The sequence below is a fragment of the Stegostoma tigrinum genome, unplaced genomic scaffold (assembly GCF_030684315.1).
Source record: "Stegostoma tigrinum isolate sSteTig4 unplaced genomic scaffold, sSteTig4.hap1 scaffold_444, whole genome shotgun sequence".
NCBI classification, from domain to species: Eukaryota; Metazoa; Chordata; class Chondrichthyes; order Orectolobiformes; family Stegostomatidae; genus Stegostoma; species Stegostoma tigrinum.
The window spans coordinates 25,049-46,419 of NW_026728372.1; the positions used below are offsets into that span (position 1 = coordinate 25,049).

Below are 21,371 nucleotides of genomic sequence, written 5' to 3' on the forward strand. Positions count from 1 at the left end.
CATTGAAAATATTACATTCAATTATGCATTTTTGACAGCTTTGTGAGGGGCATCAGAGGACTACCCGGATGCTGAGATGACAAGAACTGCAGATGCTGGAGCCAGAGATAACAAAGTGTTGAACTGAAGGAGCACAGTAAGGGTCCCGACCCAAAACGTCACCTTTCCTGCTCCTGTGATACTGCCTGGCCTGCTGTGTTCCTCCAACTCCACACTTCGTTATCTTTACCAGGATGCAGCCTGGATTAGAGGCTATCAGCTATATGGAGAGACTGGGGAAGAAAAAGCAACTAGGATTGTTTGCTCTGGAACGGGGGAATCTGAGGGTAGACTTGACAGAAGCCTATAAAATTTTGATGTACATGGATACAGTTGACAGCCATAATCTTTTTCTGAGAGTTGAACTATCTAATACCAGGGGGCATGTATTTAAATGGCGTTTCGATAACCACATAAATTTGCACGGGCTTGAGGGATATGGACTAAGGGCAAGCAGAAGGGATCAATTTGATTTGTAGTAATAATCAACACAACATAGGTGTCTAAAGGTACTGCTCATGTAATGTAACAATAAGTACTCTGTGTTCTGAGTCAGTGCATCATGTGTGCTATCTTGCCAGTTGGGCGACTGTAATGGGATTGTGCGGAGTGGAGTTAGTTTTTATTCATTCGTTAGATGAGAGGGTCGTTCGTTTGTGCTTGTATTTCTTACCCATTCCTAATTGCCTCCAAGGCAGTGAAGAGACATTGTTTTGAGAATGGAGTCACATGGACGTCAGACCAGTTAAAGATATCAGTTTCTCTCCCTCAAGAACTCCACTGAGCCAGGTGTTTTTTTTTCAGGTACTGAAATCATGAGACTCTTATTTCTAGATTTTCCGTAAATTGATTTCAAATTCCATCATCTGCAGTGGTAAAATGCAAAATCAGATTCCAAGAATATTACCTGGATCTCTGCATTAGCAGTTCAGTGAGAATGGCACTGGGTCTTCACCTACCCCAATGAAGAGGCCTGGCTAAAAATAGAAGATCAATGTTACCTCTGATGACATGTTGGTTGGCACGGGGGTGGTGAGGAATGAGTGTGAGTAAAAGGGGGACTCCTAGTCATGAAAGTATTAAACAGAATACTTTACAATGTGAAAATGCGCTGATGGCACCTGGCAGTCCCACCTCTATTTCCTGAGTCAGACAACTTGGCCACGCCAAAGTCTCTACACCAAAAACAACCGACCAATTCTCCCGATCGGGCTAAAGTGAGCTCAAATCTCAGAACTCAAATGTACGTCTTGAGTTAGGTTGCATGCCAAATTATTTCAACACAATGTCAAACTCTCTCCTGGACCAGTCATCATCACACAGTTTCAGTATCATCTCTGGATCCTTATTAAGAGGTCAGATTCATGCAGGGATAGATCACTGCCCCCACTGGGAATGGTAAGTGAATTGGAAAATGTCTTGCTATAACTTGGGTCTTGTCTGGTTTCTTCTCTCAGAACTATTGAATGCACTGAATAATTGAAGTAAAGGGATATTTCATGGCACTTTTCAGCTGCTGTCTGAACTTTGTCTGTGTCACGGCATAAATCACAGTGTTTGTACAGCAACTGAGGAGCTGTAACATGAATCCTAATTCCTGGACAAAATCGTTCAACCAGATAGAAAAAAAGCCAAGGGACACCATTCGGGACCATATTGAATACACCATTATCATTGACCACAACAGGATAAAATTTGCTGAGATAACAAACAGTAAAATGATGGATTTCCTTCGACTCTGCAATTCTGGGTCTCCGGCACTTGGGCCAACGAGTCTCTTGCGGGCTTGGTTGGTCACAAGAATGTGTCGGATGGTGAAAATATTGAGCAACAGAATCAATATGAATGGGAGACCCGGAGTGAGAATGTGATGGACAAACTCCATTGTGACCCAGAAGAGAGATTTCCGAATGTCCATCGTTACACGGCAAAACCAGGGCCTGTTCATCAGCCAATACTGATCTGTTAACATAAAATACCAGAAAATGTTCTTGAAAAAACTCACCACAGTCACAGTACCTAGAACCACAGCCGCTGTTTTCGCATTGCAATATTTGCTTTTCAACTTCTGGCAACAGATGGCTAAAAATCGATCAAAGCTGAAAGTGACCGTGAACCAGACGGAACAGTCAGTGACTGCATAAAGCATGACAGCATGGATGTTACACACAGGGACGAAATACAGGAATGTGAAATGGACATAATAAACGACTGGTATTTGCCTCATAATCAAATCGATGATAATGACCAGTAGGTCTGTCACTGACATGGCCACTAGGTAACAGGAGACACATTTGGTGAGACCACACTTTTTGCGAGATAGGGTCATTATCGTCATGATGTTAACTGTGAGAAAGGGAAATAAGCAATGAGTTTACACATGAAGCAACACAAAACTGAGCGCAACACTCCAAGTATGGTCTGATCAATATGACAACTGATCGTAACGAGACTTCTTTAGTTTCATAATCTAGTTCATTTTCACTAAAGTGCAGGGTTCCATTTGCTTTCTAATTATATGCTGCATACCCACATTCTGTGATTTATGCACAACGGCACAAATATTTCTCTACACTGACAGAATTTAAATCTGCTTTCCATCTAAATAACAAAGTTGCCCTTGGGTTTTTCATCCAAGTTGGACAACCAAGCACTTATTCACGTTAAAAGCCCTCTACCATTTTTTCCCGTTCTTCTTGCCTATCAGAGTCCTGACATTTTTCACCCCATCACAACCTGCTTTCAAATCTATCTCGATATCATCTGCAAACTTTGGTATGTTACACTCTGATTGCAGATCACTAGTATCACCTGCAAATATTTAAGTTCTGGGTCTCGAGCCTTGCAACGTCCCTCTCATCACAGTTAAAAATCCAACAAAAAAAATCCATCCATCTCGACCTTGTTTTCTCTAGCAGTCAGCCAATTTTCTCTCTGAAACAAAACGATGTCAGAAGTCCTCTTCGATCATTTTGTCATCTCATTTAAAAATGCCCCACAACAAAAAAGTAGGATTTGATCTCCGTGTTGTGAAATATTGGCATTGTTGCCTCATTCTGCTCCATTCAGTTGCAAACCCTTCCTTCTGTGTGGCAACTGAAACTGGCTGATTTCGCTCGTTTTCCATCACCCCTCCTTGCTCATCTGCACTTTTCTGCATTCACAGTGGTCTACCAGCACATTAAAAAATGCCCTTCGTCCTAATGAGTCCTCAAAAGCACACGCCTAACAACTCTAATGCCATTTTCTAGCCCTTGGCGCATGGCATAGTCTACCTTGGCACCTCAATTATTTGAAGTGATGAGAGTTCTGCCTCTTATTGGCGCTGACTTCCAGGTTTCCACACTATCAATTTTCTTTATTTCCCCTTCTCTAAATCTCCTGTGCCTTATGTGAAATCTAAGTACCATCAGAGCAAAAGCCTCTTCCGTTCTACCCTGTCTATTTCATTCATCATTTCATACGCATTCATCAAGTCTTCTCTCGATCTCCTCTGCTCTAAGGAAAACAGTTCCAGTCAATTCCACCTTGCCTTATCATTGGAACTCTCTATAGAGGGAAACATCTTGACAAATCTCCTTCTACATCTTCTCCAAGGCTATCATATCCCTCTAATGATGTGGATTTCAGAGCTACTTCTGAACTTTGAGTCGAAAGATGTGAACTTTGGCAGTGAACTGGATTGAAAAATGGGTAAAAGGGAATGAATAATACAAGAGCAGACAAGGAGATGGTGTCTATTTGGAATGTGAGAGACCATTCAATTTGAAGACAGGGATAACTGATATTCTAGCTGAAAATTAGCTCAATAGATCGGTGAGAGCAAAAGTGCGTTGAAAAGACAGAGACCGTTCAGTGAGAGAAGGTGTGGGATGTGTTTGGTATCTGAACTTGAAACAGAATTAACTTTGGCATGAAATGTGGACCGAGAACCAGCACATTAAGGTCAGAAACAGTCTCAGTGAGGTTCAGAGATGTCAGTGAGGTCTACAGCACAGGAAATATGCCTTCATTTCATCTTTCACGTCGAAGAGAAAACATCTCACTATTTGTAACCAATGTTTCCTCAAAACATTCTTCTTTACACTTTGGAATAATTCTACAATACAATGAGTGTTTCAGACTTAACCACTCCCTACAAGTAGGGAATTTTTGATGGGGCATTTCCATGGTAATTGAAAAGCTATCAAATACAGAGTTATCTCGAAATCAAATTACACCAGCTACTGTGACTGAATTCAAACCCCTTCCCAGGATATTCTGAATCAACAATGCCATGCTAATAACGTTGAACCATTGCCTGCTCTCAAGGAAATTCGAGGCTGAAAGTGAGAGACTTTTAATCCAGAAAGGCATTCAAAGGGGAAAAGACAGGAAAGTACAAGTTGAGAAGAAAGCGTTCTGTGTTTGAATGGGCCGAGGAGACTTTAACTTCCATGCTATCAATGTGGATGGTTCGACGTCTTGCGTACTTCTCATGCGGCGGGGAGGGGTAGGGTAGGGGAAATCAGGGTCGAGCCTCGCGCTGATAAAGGGGTGTGAATCTTCAGAAAATTCAGTTTGGGGGAAACAGCATTGAAGCTGAAGAGCCTTTGCCAGATCTGATGTATGGAAGAGGATAGAGCCAACGAGACAGAAAATTAAAAAAAGGAACCTTGCCCATGTTTTCCCAAACTAACCTAATCTCATGTGCATGCAACTCATCTGTATGCCTTTAAATTTTTCCACCGACATACCTGTCCAAATGTCTTCCTTCCAATTGCTCCGACAGCTCATTCCATCCATGAACCACCTTTTTTTATGAAGATATTGTGACACGGGTCCCTTCTAAGCGTTTCCTTTATCACCTTGAAACTATTTCCTCTCGCTTTGGACTGACCCGCCTTGAGAAAAAGACAATGCCTATTCGCCTTATATGTGTCCCTTGCGATTTCAAAAACCTCCATTCGATCAGCATACCCCATCCTATGCTCCAGGGGAAATAAAAAATCCCAACGCATTGATTCTTTCCTTGTTACTCAAACCTTCCAGGCTTCGTGACATTCATGAAAATCTATTTTTCACCCATTCCAACTTAATAAAACCCTTCCTATCTCAGGGCGAGTAGAATTAAAGACTGTACTCCAACAGTAGCTTCATCGGATATGATGACCTCACCAAATACATACCAGGAACGCCAACGACAGCCAAAATGGGGTAGTAGACGCCCTGAATAATCCAAAGCATATCCTGAATACGAGACGGTAGAGATATCCATTCCTGGGAAAGCCAGTAAAGTCCATCGTAGAAACTTCGACTCATTGCAAAAAATCCAGTGAGTCACTCTCAGAATCTGAACTCTGCCTGTCTTTGGGAGCGGTGGAATCCTGTTTGTGAGGTAGGTAACACTCCCACTGACAAAATAGTGTGTAATGCTGCAAGGATTCCCTCATTAATAAAGGATATGGTGACCCTCCCGGGACAAAATGAGAATCCATTGCGACTGACGTCAATGATAAATCCCATGAAGACAAGTTCATTAACCCCTTCCCATCCAGAAGATTTCTACAACACACTACAAAAGGAATATCTGCCCAGTCAATGAGGGTGCAGACTTTCCAAGTGCAGAATCAGGTATTCTTCGAGATTGTGCTGAGCCTCATTTAAGCACTATGGCAAGCCTGAGAGATAGATGTTTTGCCAGATAACATGGTGGTGCGGCGAAAAGATTCATCGAGTCATGCAGCATGGAAACAGATCCTCCAGTACAACTCATCGATGCCAGACAATTTTTCCAAAATAAACGAGAGCTATGTGCCTACATTTGACCAATATCCGTCCAAACACTTCCTATTAATTTAATGTCCCAAAATCTTTTGAGTGTTTTAACTATCCCTGCATCGACATGTTCCTGTGAAGTTGAAAGGTAAGAACGTCAAGATTCACAAATTGTGACTCAGAAGAAAGTTTAGAAAGTTTAGTCAAAACGGGAAAAAGGTAGCACACATTTAGGAAACTGAAATGAAACAAAACCCCTGAGGAATAAGAAGGAAACAGCAAAGAGTTTAGCCGAAGAATTAGAAGAGCTAAAAGAATCTGTGAAATGTTCTTAACAAGTAGGATATTGGAGAATTTCAAAGCATTTTATCAGTATTTCAGGAGCAAAAGGGTACCTGGAGAATCACTCAAGGACAAAGGAAGGAATTTATGCGTCGAATAAGAGGAAGTGGATCAGGTCCTGAATGAATACTTCGTACCAGTATTCACTCAGGAGGACAATATAGATGATGTCAATATTCGGAAGGTTTATGTTGATATTCTGGGGCTTGTCAATTTTAAGAGGGAAGAAGTTTCGAGTGTCTTGTAAAACAATAATGGACATCGCTACTGAGGGTCTAATGTATTCTATCTCAGGATATCCAGCGAGACAAGTGGGGAAGGAGTTATTAAGGCTTAATCAGATTTTTTTAAATTGACTATCGCCTCAGGTGAGGAACCAGTTGACCCGAGAATAGCTCACGATTGTGGTTTGTTTAAGAAGAACAATCAGGATAATTCAGGAAATTATAGGTCACTGTGTCTTGCATATGTCCTAGCTGAGTTATTATAGAAACTTCTAAATGACAGGATTGAGTCACATTTGAAAACAAAATAGAATAGTACATTATAAACGGCTGGACCCTTTGGGGAATTGATGTCCTGAGATTCTAAATCCATAGGTCGTTGAAAGTGGATAGGGTGATAAAGCAGGCATGTGGGAATTGAATCTAAATATTGAAACAAAAACAAAGTTACTGGAAAAGCTCAGCAGGTCTGGCAGCATCTGCGAACGTGAAAACAGAGTTAAAGTTTCAGGTCCAGTGACCCTTCCTCAGAGCCCGAACCCGAACCCAAAACGTTCTTCTTTTTTCTTCCTTCAGAGATGCTGCCAGACCTGCTGAGCTTCTCCAACAACTTGGGTTTTGTTCCTGATTTACAACATCCGCAGTTCTTTCGGTTTGTATAAAATTTGCAAGTCGTATTTCACATGTGTCAGACTTTGAATAGGCCGTTGTTGGAGTATGGTGCACATTTTTGCTCGGTGGATGATAGGAAGAGTGTGGAGGCTTTGGAGAAAAAGCAGAAGAGCTTTAGCAAAAATGTTGCCTCGATTGGAGTGTATTAGCAATAAATAGACTTTAGTTAAACCTGCATTCCTTCTCTAGAACGTCAGAAAATGAGGGGGCGCCTTGATGAATTCATTTAAAATTATGAGACGGATGGAAAAGAGGCTTAGCCAGAGGGTCCATAGCGTGAATATGTAAATAATAGGGGCGTAGGTTTAAAGTGAGAGGCAGAAATATTAAACAAGATGTGTGAGGAACATTTCTTTTAAACTTAAGATATTAGTTGCATGTCATGCGTTGCTGATTCAGTTGGAATGACCATATATCATAGCAACATTTTAAAGGCATTTCGACGGATGATTGAACAGACAGGAAACAGAGAGATGCGGAACACAAATGGACAAATGGGATCAGTTTAGATTAGCGTAATGGCGGGCATAAACATGATGGCTAGAAAGCCGACTACAATGTGTACAGTTCTCTGCTCTGTGTTATTATCATATCTATCTATGGAATCACACCTCACTGTTTTTCTCTATCTATTTCCCATACTCTCCCACCCTGCTCCTACTAAATATGGTTTTACTCCATCTGCATCCGATTTTGACCGTAATTATCATGCCTTGTGCACTCTCCATATTGACAAATGCACGCCTGTTCATCTCTCAGTCCAAATGCCTGGGAACGAGTTGCTGTCATTTCTCTTCCTACCAATTCCCATGGCAGCACGTTTTGGGCACCTCCTATCTCTGAGACTTATACAATTAATGACAGAGCCATGGGTGAAGTTGAATAGAGAGACTTTGGGCAAGAGATTCACAGTTCTTTGTAGATTGGATCATAGGTGGACAGGATGGAAAAGAAGACGTCATCAAGCCTATCTTTATTGTACTGACCGTTGAGCCTCGGGTTTGGGGCGTTATGATGAAGCTGTGAAGGATGTTGCAGAGAGTGCTTTTAGAATAATCTGCGCAGTTCTGGCCGCCCTGCACAAATGGAAGATCGGCACAGTCCATAAGCCCAGAACAGCTGTAATTAAATTAGACCAGGATTTCACGGGGACTGGAAGATTTGAGTGAAAAAGTGGGGCTGGCAAGCTAGACAGTTTTATTTTCTGTTGCCTTGGAAGTTGGGCAGTATCCTTACAGAAGTTTTAGAAGTCACGAGGAGCATGGATAAGGTGAGTATCAAAGGTCATTTTCCGAGGGTATGGGAGCCCGACACTGGAGGACATATTTTTCGAATGAGAAGAGGATGATTTAAAAGGAACCTTAGACTGACAACATTTAAAATATAATTGGAAATCAATATGAAAAGAAAAGATGAGACGGATTTGGGCCAAATACATTCAAATGGGAGTAGTTTTAATTGGGAAACTTTTTTCTGCAGGCACGAGTTGACCTAAAGGTCTGTTCCTCCGATGTATGGCTCTATGACTCTATATCCTTTAAATGTTCCATCTCGAACATCAATGTTATGCCGCCTGATATTTGAGATTTCCACCCTGGGAAGAAAAGAATCCAACTATCCACCTTATACATGTCTCTCATATTCTGATATACTTCTATCAGATCGGACATCAGCCTCTGACACTCCACTGAAAACACAACTTTTGTCCAAAATTTCCAATTGCCCCATGCTTCCCAATTCAGGCAGCATACTGGCAAAACCCTTTTTCATTCTTTTCTGACACTCCTTATCCTTCTTGTCATGTGGCGAACAGAACTAGATGCAATTCTCTATATGTAACCTGAATAAAGCTTTATATAACAACATAACTTTCAAACTTGTATAATCTGTATGTATACCAATGGTAGTTCATCCTCTATGCTTTCTTGAACACTTTATCCACTTGTGTTGTCACTTTCAGGAAGCTAGGACGTGGACCCTAAGGTCCCAATGCATATCATTTTCAGGATGGGTCCTGCCATTTTCTGCATACATTTCTTAAGCAATTGACGCAGTAACATTCATCCCCTTTTAAGTTAATAGGCTTATGGACTGTGTAGATCTTCCATTTGTGCAGGGCGGCCAGAACCGCGCAGATTATTCTAAAACTTAACTTTTCTTAAGTTAACTCCATCTTCTATTTCTCTGACTAACTTTCCAACTGATTTACATCCTGTTACATTCTTTGGTAACATTTGATACCATCCACACTCCACCAATTTAAGTGTCGTTTGCAAACCTATTAACCATACCAACGGCATTTTCATCCAAATTAGTTGTATGTATACCGTAAACATCAAACTTTCCATGGCTGATGCTAAACAAGTAATTCTGCTTCCTTGCATCAGTTGCACCCTGACTTAGAAATGTTTTCAGTATTTAATTTTATGTTTCTCATTTCCAGCATCTGTATTTTTAAAATTCGTCCTTAGATTGCATTTGCTGTAAAACAAAATGGCAGAGGGCAAATAGTGGAGGGTGTATCCTTACATGACAGCGGATGCAGATTCATTGCTCAAATGGGCACGGCACTTCAAATGTTGCAGATGAGACTGCCCTGTTCGTTTCCGAGTTGAAGGATTTTAATTGCAAAGACAAGCTGGACAAACTGAAATTATTTTCCTTGGAGCAGAGGATACTCAGTGAAGACAGTGTTGAGATGTTTCAAAGTGTGAGGAGCATAGATAGTCTAGAGAGACAGGAACTCTACCATTGGGCACAACGATCAATGGCCAGCGACACCAATTTAACTAGAGGTGTACAAGGCATAGAGGAGATGTGTGCAAAGGTATTTTCACACACAGTATGGTGGTAATCTGGAACACACGGTCTCTAAATGGTTGGAAACAGAAAATTTCATAACTTTTAAGCAGTATTTACATTTCACTTGTGGTGTCAGTGCATAGAAGGCAATAGGTCATAATCCAGATCATAGGATTAGGTACAGTCGGTGGCTTTTTTTTTGCCAGGCGGAGAGAAGATGGACAAAAGGGACTTTTCTCTGACCAGTGCATCTCTCTGACTCTCCGAGAAAATAAGCTGCGACTGTTGTTCGTGGGAAATGGAGGTTTGGAGAGCTTGTAGAGAATTTCAAAACCATGAGAGAGCTACACGGAGATAAGATAAAATAGGTGCAGGTGTAAGCCATTCCCCCTTCTCGTCTGGACCAAAATTCAATATGACCCATGGCTGATCATGCAATTTCAGTATTACAACTCATTTTCTCTCCATACTGCATGTATCCATTACCCACAATGGTGATGTCCAGCTCCCTCTTGAACATACTTAATGAACTGGGCCCATAAGCTTCCTGTGGGAGAGAATTATACAGGTTCACAACTTTCTGAGTGAATAAATATCTTTCATCTTGGTCCTGAATGGTTTACCATTATTCTTAGTTCTTGACGTCCTCATAAACAATTCAGGAGAGTGGGCAGAGAAGTGGTCGATGGAGTACAAAGTGAGACAATGTGTGGTCATGCACTTTGGAAAGAGGAATAAAAGCATAGACTTTTTTTAAGTTTTGTGAAAATTCACAAGTCTGAAGTTCAAGTGGACTTGGGACTTCTAGTCCAGGATTCCCTCAAGGTAAACTTGCAGGTTGAGTCAGTAGTTAGGGAGGCAAATGTAATTTTTGCATCTATTTTGAGATGGCTTGAATGTAAAAGCGAGGATGTACTGCCGAAGCTTTATGAGGCTCTATTCAGGGCACATTTGTAACATTATATTCAGTTTTGGGCCCCATATTTTGGCAAGTATGCACTGGCCTTGGAATGGGATCAGAGGATGTGCATGATAATGGTCCCAGGAATGGAAATCTTAACATATGAGGAACGTTTGACGACTCCTCGGCCAAATTCATCGGGGTTTTGAATGACTGGGGGGATCTGTTTAAAACTTACAGAACAATGAATGGCCTGGAAAGACTGGGTGTTGGGGAGATGCATCAATTGGTAGGAGAGATTACGTCCCAAGGGAACAGCCTTACAGTAAAGGGAAGATCTTTTAGAACGGAGATAAGGAGAAACTTCTTCAGTCACAGAGTGGTGAATCTATGGAATTCACTGTCACTGAAGACTGTGGAGGCCGGGTCATTGAGTACATTTAAGACAGAGATAGATGAGTTCTTGATTATCAAGGGAATCAATGGTTACAGGGAGAAAGTGGGAGGATGGGTTTGAGGAACTTACCAGCCATGATTGAATGGCAGATCAGACTCAATGAGCCTAATGGTCTAATTTCTGCTTCTATGCCTTATGGTTTTATGATATTATGGTCCATCGGTCTGTTGAACCTTCACTGGCCACCAGCAATAGTCAAAATGACCATTCACTGACGTGGACACCAAAACTGCACAAAAGACTCAAGATTTGGCCTCATCAAGGACCTGCCTATGGCAACAAGACTTCCCTACTCCGATACTCAAATCATCTTGCTTTAGAGCAAGCATACCATTAGATTTCCTCGCCAACCTCTGCACCTGCATGCCAACATTTGATGACAGTTCCACAGTGACTCCCAAATCTCATTGCATCTCACTTTTCCCTAAACTGCCATCATTTAAATAATCATCTGCCCTTTTGTTTTTGACAGCATGAGGAGAACCTCTTCCCTCTTGTAACTGGACAAGAACTGAAGGAAATGAATATAAATGACCTGTAAATGTATCCAAAATGATGTAAAGGTATCTTTAATAGTGTGTGAAGTTAGTGTATGGGGGACCACTGGCGGTAAATCTGGTAAAGGAAGACGCAAATTGATCATTCTGGAGGGAATTGCAAGAAAGTTTTTAAACAAAATTATGAAAGCTTATGAGTTAAGGTAGGATACTGGCCCTAGGTAATCAGGCTTGCTTGTAGAACCAGTGGAGACTCAGTTGGGAGAATAGCCCAATTCCACGTTGAAACACCACTGTGATTCAATGATTTTTGTGATATGCAGATTTACGTCAAATGTACTGTGATGGTCTTTGTTCGATTTCATGTTTGTTGAAACTAACTAGACTTCAAACCCCTTTATCCTTACATGCTCAAATGTTCTTTAACACGTTTGTGTTCTTGTACTAAGATGACTGAAATTGCATACGATGATCGAGGATTTCAGGTCTCAAAATATTCACGTATTCCTCATTGCTGTGAAGAGGGTGCCTTGATGAACTACTCAATAGGACAATATGGAACTTCAATTCCAACTCTAAATTTATTTTGTTTCCCGTCTGCAATTCTGGATTGTAAATTGGAAAACGTCGAAAAGGAATACCTGAGCACAAAATTCAGGCAACGGCAGGCGTTTCCTGTTGATTCAGCAGAAAAGCAAAATGTTCAATGATGGTTCTGTGTTTCAGCAGATTGAGAAATGCTTTTCATACATTGAGCCTTGTATAAATCTTACTTCACTCCGATTTACAATTTTTCACAAAATCGCTTCAAAATATTTTCAGGCAGCACGTTATGCCTCAACTGTTGCAGATCTTCGTGAGGAATGTCCAGCATTGCTGACAACAGTCTATGTGTTCGTATATTTTGCTACCGTCTGAAAAACTGCCTTTCACCAGATGGTTTGCAATGTTCCCTCGATCTTAACAATACTCATATATGCTGTGACGTTCTGCAGCACAACTGTGAATCATTGTTTTGGTACTACCATGTGGACATCAGCAAAAAAGCACAAGTTAAACTGAAATGTGGATCAACATGATTGAGCACACTAAACTGGATTCAATGTTGTAACCATGGTAATGCAATCAAATCTCTGAGTCTGAATTAAGGACAGAAAAAAGCTGCAGAAACTCCGGAGAAATACAAAGTTATTATTTCGAGTCTATTGTCTGTATTTCAGAACTAAAGAGGGATGGATGGGTGTGTTTATGTCCTGTTCACCGAATATGCACGAGGAAAAGAGATAGCAAGAATAACCAGAGCAAAAGACAAAGGTTGTTTTATACTAAGAATAGAATTGTGTAGATTCTGTGTAGATTCGGGCATTTAGGATAACAGCGGCTATGAAGAATTTCCTAATCAAACCTCCAACATTTTCATTCAAATTACTGATGTATATTACAATGCCCGAGCTCCCATCACTGATGCTTGTAGACCAAGGGAGAGGGGGGTGGAAGAAAACAGACTTTCACAATTTTCATTTGTCTTCTGTGATCAAGCAAAAGTTCCACTACGTAGCATGTGAGCTACACTTTGCCGTGAAGCAGCCACATGGGGAAGGATGTTTAGATATATTGTCCGTTTTTTGCAGTCTCCCTGTACCTAGAAAGTGTCTACAGACAGTGTTGGAAAATGACTCCTTGTGTTCTTACGTGAATAGAATGATAAATCCAACTAGGCCAATTATTCACTGAACTGCATACTCTCAATCAGTAGAAATATGATTGAATGGATCGTCTACAGTGCTATCAAACAACAATTACATAAAACGAAAGCGCACACTGACGCCTTGTTGGATATCTGTGTGGGTCACATGGCTCCCGATTGAACACCTACAATGCTGAAAACCCTCAGCATGCCTCACTACATCCGTGGAGCGAGAAACCGAGTGTTGAAATAGTCCTGAAAGGTAGTGATTGGTGCAAAACTCAAGTATCTCGATACCATACAGGGCAAAGCAACTTGCTTGTTTGGCATGACATCCACAAACGTTCACTGACTCCAAGAGTGACACTCAGGAGCAGCAGTGTGGAAGAATTTCAAAATATGCTGTAGATATTCACCAAACGTCATCAAACAGGACCTTCTAAATCTCCAATCACTTCCATCCAGTTGGCTAAGTACAGCATGTATATCAGAACACTGCAAGTTCCATTCTATGCTTCTTAGCATACTGAGTTGGAAATATGTCGCTTTCCCTTCAGTGTTGTTCTGTCAAAATCCTGAAATTGCCTTCCAAACGGCATTCTACACCTCCCTACAACATATGGCCGGCAGACATTCAAGAAGGCAGCTCTGCTATGATCTCAACCGGCAAATAGTGATGTGCTAAAATGACTTCCAAAGCAGTGATGCCCACACTCCATGAATGCATTTTTAAATAGTTATGTGAAATCATTTGCAGTTTAATCATTTGGAGTGCAGAATATGATCTGCTTTTCTGTTTCAATTGAACACACCCGAAACACTGATACGTCCCTCTTTCAGATGCGTAGGTTGTGAAGAGCAAGGAAACATTTGTTCAAATATCAAATTGTCCTGAATTTACCGTTAACATTCTTCTGTATTGATGTCGCCATTTCTATGATACTCTTCCCAGAATAACATCCTCTTAGATGTAGATTCACGAGAGCCAATGGTTTCTGAGGTTCAGGTTACATGTTTGAGATTCGTGAGGTCCTTCTGGAACTTGGGCTTTGAGGCAAGACAGCGACTGATATGAAATGAGGCCGAGCCTGTAATCTGCAACGTGATTACAAAGCATAGCATGGCAGATTGTGGAAGGTCAAACCAATTTATTTGAAAAAGAACTGGCATTTGATCATTAATCAATTGTCGTTAGAAATCATCTGGTCTGACCATGTTACTGTGGGAAGAAAATCTCGCATCATGAATAAGTCTTGACTATTTCTGAAACTTGAGCGGGTATAAATTCCTGTAATGGAATTTCTGAACTGGCTTAGCAAGGCCATCAGTACAAGGTCAGTTATGAGTATGTTGGGATAGGGTAGGGCTAGACCGAGGCAGTTAGCTGCACTCGAACACGGTAGCAGCTTCATTCCTTATATATTTGACCTAGCACTGCTCTATCTGCAGCAAGACGATCCACATACTGGCACCAAATGATACCCTGGATAATCATTATAAAGAACATATTACCTTGTTTAAATATTTCACAACGAGGTGATCCCAGGTACCAGACGCAAAGACAATAATAATAAAAGAAATTGCAGGTGTAAATCCATTCCCCTCACAAATGTGCATTCTGGGGATAGTGAATGTAAGTCTACATAGTGCTCATTTTGAGGGTCTAAATTAAGGTCAGAATAATTTCAATGCGATTTACCATGATCTGGGATACATAGAATTGGAACAGATAATTATGGGCATATCTAATTTGGAAAATGGGTGACATTTGAAGGTAGAACAATGAAAATTAACAGCCAAAGTGTATTTCTTGAAGAGTGCAAGACACGGGCGTAAACGTCCAGGGAACCATGAATGTTAAGGAATCTCCAGAGTTTGAGAAGGGAAAAGGCTGCACATCATACCAGACACAGGGCATGAAGAAAAGGAAAGGTCTTTCAAAATAGAAAGAATGAGTGTGTGTGTATTTTGTTGAGGGGGGAGGGGTGCTGCCGGAAGGTAGCAGGGGCCAGTTGGACTGTGTGTGCGTGTGTGTGCGTGTGTGTGTGTGTGTGTGTGTGTGTGTGTGTGTGTGTGTGTGTGTGTGTGTGTGTGTGTGTGTGTGTGTGTGTGTGTGTGTGTGTGTGTGTTATGTAGTGGGGTGATCTGAAAAAGAAAATGGAAGGTGCAACATATGTTTGGCGGTTAGGATTCAGGTTACCACACCCACTCAACAACAGCAGGTATTTTTCAAGCATATTACCGGAAAGGGGTAAATAGTACGGTGTTCTGTACGTCAAAAGAGAAAACTTTGTTCAGAACGAGAAAATGAATTGTAGCTGGTGATTTCAGTTGGGGTCGTGAGGTTGTAGAAAATGTTATGATCAGTAAAGAAGTGGGGTTTGTTGCTGAGGTGGCGTATTGTTTTATCAGTTACAGACCCTGATGACACCAATCACAGAGGTGATATTTAATGAGAGATAAGAGATAATTGCAGCCCTCGTATAGAAATTGAGCACTTTCCTGGAACAAGGTCAAAGTGCCTGATGACCAAAGGACAGCCAATGTTATTACTTGATTAAAGCAACAGGGACAGGCAAAATAGCATGACGTATGTTAGCTTGATGTCATGGATGGGGACCTTAATAGAAAAAAAGTCTTTTGAGGGAGAAGTCGAAGAAACACATGGAAAGACAAGAATTGATCATGAGCTGTCAGTATTGATTTGCTCAAGCGAGTTCCCGTCTGATGAATTTAATTCAGTCTTTTTGGAAAGGTTATGAAACATATTTATCAAAGTCGTGCAGATGATGTGGTTGACGGGAATTCAGGTAAGACGTTTGTTAAGGACACAGACGGATGGCTAGCCTAAAGGTTAAGCGCCCTTGCGATCCAAGGTAAGGTGGAAAACTAGGCACAAAATTGGCTTGCAAATTTGAGGCCAAGAATGACGATGGATGTTTATTTACTGATTTAAACCTTGTGACGAGTTGTGCAACGTAAATATCGGTGCCATAATGCCAGATGGAACTGAATCCTGACAAGAGAATGGCTTTGCATTTTTTGTGGCCGGATAAGGGAAGAATAGAATATATATCACAAGTGGCAGGGCCCTGGGGAGTATGGAGGAACAATCGGACTTTGACGTAGAGTACCTAGATCCCTGAAGATGTAGCACCAGGAGGCCAGTTAGTGAAGAAGGCACACGGGAAGTTAACAACTGGAAGTTAACGATTTTGCCTGGAATTAAAAGTTTCAGTCATGACGTGAGACTGGACAGGATGGGTTTGTTCACAGGGCAGAGAAGGCTCAGAGGTGACTGGTTGAGTGGTACAAATCTAGGTGATGCATCGATAGGGGAATATTATGTGATTCATTTCGCCATGGCCAATTTGTCTGAGATCAACATGCAGAAAGTTAAAAGCCGTTTAAAGGAATTCTGAGGAAATTTTATTTTGACCAAGAGCCTGGCAGACATATTGAATGTGCTGTTTGAAAAGATGGTATTGGGGTTGGCCATCCTGCTACATTTCAGCAGAATCTGGTTCAGGAATTAAATTGAAAGGAAAAGGTACACAACGATAAAGTGCAGGTAAATTGAATTAGTGCAGCTTTGTGTTTGTTAGTCAACACAGCAATGATGGAAAGTAGGACCTGTTTCGATTGAGAGTATATGACATTATGATACACATCTCCATACAGACTCTCAGACATTTTGTGGCATTAGGTTGTTTCGCAAACCAGAATTCCAGATTTAGCAGTTTCCTGCTTTGGCTGAGGATACCTTGAGGGCTCTGCCTTTTCAAACACTCTCCTCGCCTGAAGTACGGTGAACTTATGGTTCCATTCATCATTGGTCGTCTCTATCTCTCTTGCACACTATCTGTCTATCCATCTCTCTTTCTCTGTCTCTTTTTCTCTCTCGTCCCCCCCACCTCTCTTCCCCCTCCATTCCCCCATCCCCTCCACCTCGCTCTCTCTCTCTCCTCTTTCTATCACAATTCAGCAACAATAGACAATCCTCTAGATTTTTACATTTTAGCTTTAAATTCCACAAACATCATATACAAAATTTCATGGCAGGAAACGTATTCATTTCTTAATAAAAGTATTCACTGCCATTCAAGAATATTCAATAATTCCACTGATTCATTCTCCTCTGAGTTACGAAAGCTCTGGTTACGTCTGACAGAAATAACATATGTCGTATCCAAAGACAGTGGCCACGTTGTTTGTTTAGACATCCTAAACCACATGGAAGATGAAATCTGTACCTGGATGTCCAGGCTTATGATAATCAAATACGTTTCAATCAGATCGCTTCTGATTCTTCTGAACACAATATTTCAACAGTGTTCTATGTAACATCCTGTGCAAGCACTACAGTGAAAGAACTTGCCATTGCACTGAAGTTTTTGTACAACGATGGCCAACTTACCAATGGACTTTTTAAAAAAATCTTGTACATGCTGCCTTGCTTTCAGATATTGGTGGACACGATCACCCGCATTACTTTGTTCCGATCCAATTCCTATTCTTTAAAGGTTTAAATAACACATCGGTATTCTGTTCTCATTTATTTTCCATTCAATACCGATAACGTCACACTGAGCATTAGAAGATTACATAATTCCTTCTTAAACCAACTTGTTTGGTGGACCTTGACGCTATTTTGAAAGGTTATCATCAGAAAACCCGGCAATATCACACTTGATACAATCGTCCAAAATCATCTGGTCATGTGGAATTTTATGAAAAGCATTGTAAAATCCATTCACACTTGATGGCGTAAATTCCTCAAGTTTGTGATAATATTTATCACCTCAAAAAGTTGTGGAGTTCTCAAACATAACTCCCCTCCTGAAATCCATGCTATCTTCCAGTGTTCTCTGTTGAAAAGTTTCAAGTTACCTGTTATCATTTTTCTTATGGTGCACACCAGCATCACTCGCAAACAACGCTGAGTTCCACAAAATGTACATCCTTGATTCTCCTTGTTTCTTAATTCTGAAACAATGTGGTGAACATTTTTCACTCTCAATCTCACGTATGTTTGCTGAATTGAAAACTTTGGGCAATACATACCAAAACATACATTGAATAGGTTTCCCTCTCCTCTTGTGTTGATGAGTACAAATTATCAGGCCATAAGCATTGATCAAACTTCTGTAGAATTTACATATTAGATTGATGAAACACCACTGCGCCATGATATCAATCCCTGCAGGCTTTCCAGATGAAGAATATCAAGAGGATAGATAGCCAATCCAATATGTGGGAATTTGGATTCGTCGTAGTGTATAATTCATTGCAATGCATTTGTCCCAATGGATCCAAACCTTTTGGAGGCAAAACCAAAGTTATTTGAAATTTGACCACATTGCCCAGAGGAAGAGAGAAAATAATCATATCCTCTTGTAGGTGAGGTGGTAACGAAATTCTATTTAATGGGCATGAGTGGTCAAATGTCAAATGGGATAGTGATGAGAATTAAATCACCCAGGGGATGGTGAACATTTGGACACCATAATCTAAAAAAAATGACAAATCATAGTTTCGGTGATGGTTTGGACTGTGGACAGGGTGGGGAGGAGGATCGAGTGGAACACATGGCGAGTATGCACAGAACAAAAGACAGAGGGACTGAAAGTTAAGATAAAGGAGAACATTTCAATGCAATGCTCAAGGGCACAAATATGTAAAGTTGGAAGGGCGTGAATTGTAATCCAAAAGAAAGATAGAGAATTGTTCTGATGTTTTTGGACTCCAATTTGCATACTTAAGAGTGTAAAATGCAGAACGGGAAATTCAGGAGCTTTTTTTCTGCTGCTGCATGTGATGCTGAATTGCGCAGTGTTTACAAATAATCTGAGGCCAACAACATCATATGATATAACAAGATGAGGAGCTCGATGAAGGGTCTTTAGTTTGTAACAGCCCTCACGTCAGACTCTGTGTTCAAAATGATGCCACTGATCAGATGTGGATTTGTTATTTTATAAAACTGTTCAGTTAATAAGAAACGTCAAAAGTCTTGACACATCACATTAAACTCAACAGCCTACCTTTAAAAACTTACTTAGTACTTCAAAATATTTTCAATTCCGGCCAAATGACTTCTTTTTGAACACATCAATAGGGCTCGTACGATTTTAATCTTCGTGGCATGTATGTGACCGTGTACAATGTAACAGGTTCGAATTCTGAAAAGTATGGCAATAATTCAGCAATATATGGTAGAGAACAGCTGAAGTGATGGGTGGTTTAAGAGCGCTGGAAAGAGTACATGCTGAGAAGTAGAAAGGCTGAAAATTTTATTCTGACAAATGAGGATAATATCCCAGTAAACACACGAGCCTACAAGCGTGTATTATATTTTTGTCGCACATTCTCTCCTACACATTACAGTCAGAAGGGGAAAAATTAAGATTGGTAATCTAGGGACATTGCCCACCAATCACAAATGAGTCAGAGATGATTTAGGTCAGTGAATTCAGGTTTCAAGAGAATCTTTACAGATCGAAATAAAACGATTCAGAGTTTGGAAACAACCATTTCGATGTTTGGAGACTATTGAAAAGTTCAAAAGGAAAAAAAAATAAGATCGGAGGGAGAAACTAAAAATCGTCAAAGTTTATCAGAAAAATAACTTCACATTAATTGTACACTTTAGCTTAATTTAAATTTAAAATGCATTTCGATTCACACATCAACTTGTGATAGGAATGTGATATATCATCAATGAACGTTGGTAACAGCTCAAGCAGAATCATAGAAGGCACAAAGCAGGTTCATCACCATCCTGGCCCCAGTGCAGTTGAACGTGGGCCATACATACTCAGAGTTTCAATCTGTGGGCAACAAGGAGAGCAAATGGAACTAATTCAGCAATTTGTTCAAAGAGGCAGGACAGGCCACTTGGAGCGAAAGACCTCCTTCCTTTGTTTTGACCACTAGAATTATTTTTAAACCATTACATATTAAAATGTTTCTTTTGATGCATGGTAAACCCATCGTCCCTGGGATTGAGAAAATTGCGAATTACCGCTGAATGTTGCTGATGACTTCCGCTTGTGATGTTTTAATCATGTAGACAGCAGAGCAGTATAAAGCTGAAGGTTAAATGCTAAATGTTAAAAATCACTTATTAATTTACTTATTGTTTGAATACAGCCCATGATTTTTTTCTTTTGGAAACTGGGAAATATTAATGCTCTCTGCAGGTACGGTAACAGTGGTGAGTAAGTCGGCAATGCAGCAACGAGCAGAACAGTCACACCATCCATGCATGGATCCCAAAGAGGCTCACACAATGTCCAATTACATTGAGATAACATTGTCTGTGAAATCCAGGTTGTAAGATCGAGAAAAAGATTCACAACATTCATTTGCTGCAAAAATTAAAATGCATTTTATAAGTATTGCATGAAATGATGATTTTACATTTCCAGATATCGTTTATTTTGCAAACAAAAAGGAAATTATTAGTCTGAGTTTTGTTGTTTCTGTTGAGTTTATTTATAAGTGTTGCATTGATTCTTGGCATGTTAATTCTTATCCCTTTATTTCAGTGAGAAGTGTCGACGCCTGGTTGAAATTACAGGTAATTGTACGTTATTTTCAAAAGCAATGGCACCCCTACGTTCTGTTGTAACCTATCAACACGAAGTTGTGGCAATAATGTTTGTTCATAACTGACGGGGGATGCATTACTCCTGAAGGTCCCGAATTAAGGATTCTGGAGCGACGAGAGTGAACATTCATGACCAACTTATAGCGACATTCTCTGACAAAGACAGTCAACATGGCAAACCCAAATTTTCAGCTCCCACTCACACTGCTCTCCTCACATCGATAGATGATGAATGACGAGAGTTTGACAGATCAATTCCACACACAGTTCTGCTGCCCAAAAAAAGTGTTTACATTGTTTCACTTGCTATTGAGCGCTGACTTCGTGTCCATACGCGTCACATAATATTTCTGGCTTTGACAGATGGAAATGCCATTTTAT

At 40.6% G+C, this 21,371-nt stretch overlaps 1 protein-coding gene across 1 annotated transcript; it reads right to left on the minus strand.

The window, feature by feature from the left end:
- Nucleotides 1-1,498: 1,498 nt before the first annotated feature.
- LOC132208527 (probable G-protein coupled receptor 139) lies at nt 1,499-5,340 on the minus strand. The gene is made up of 2 exons (XM_059644035.1): nt 5,208-5,340; nt 1,499-2,385 (listed from the first exon to the last, which is right to left on the minus strand). Exons 1-2 carry the CDS (start codon nt 5,338-5,340, stop codon nt 1,499-1,501), a joined length of 1,020 nt encoding a protein of 339 aa, XP_059500018.1.
- Nucleotides 5,341-21,371: the final 16,031 nt, after the last annotated feature.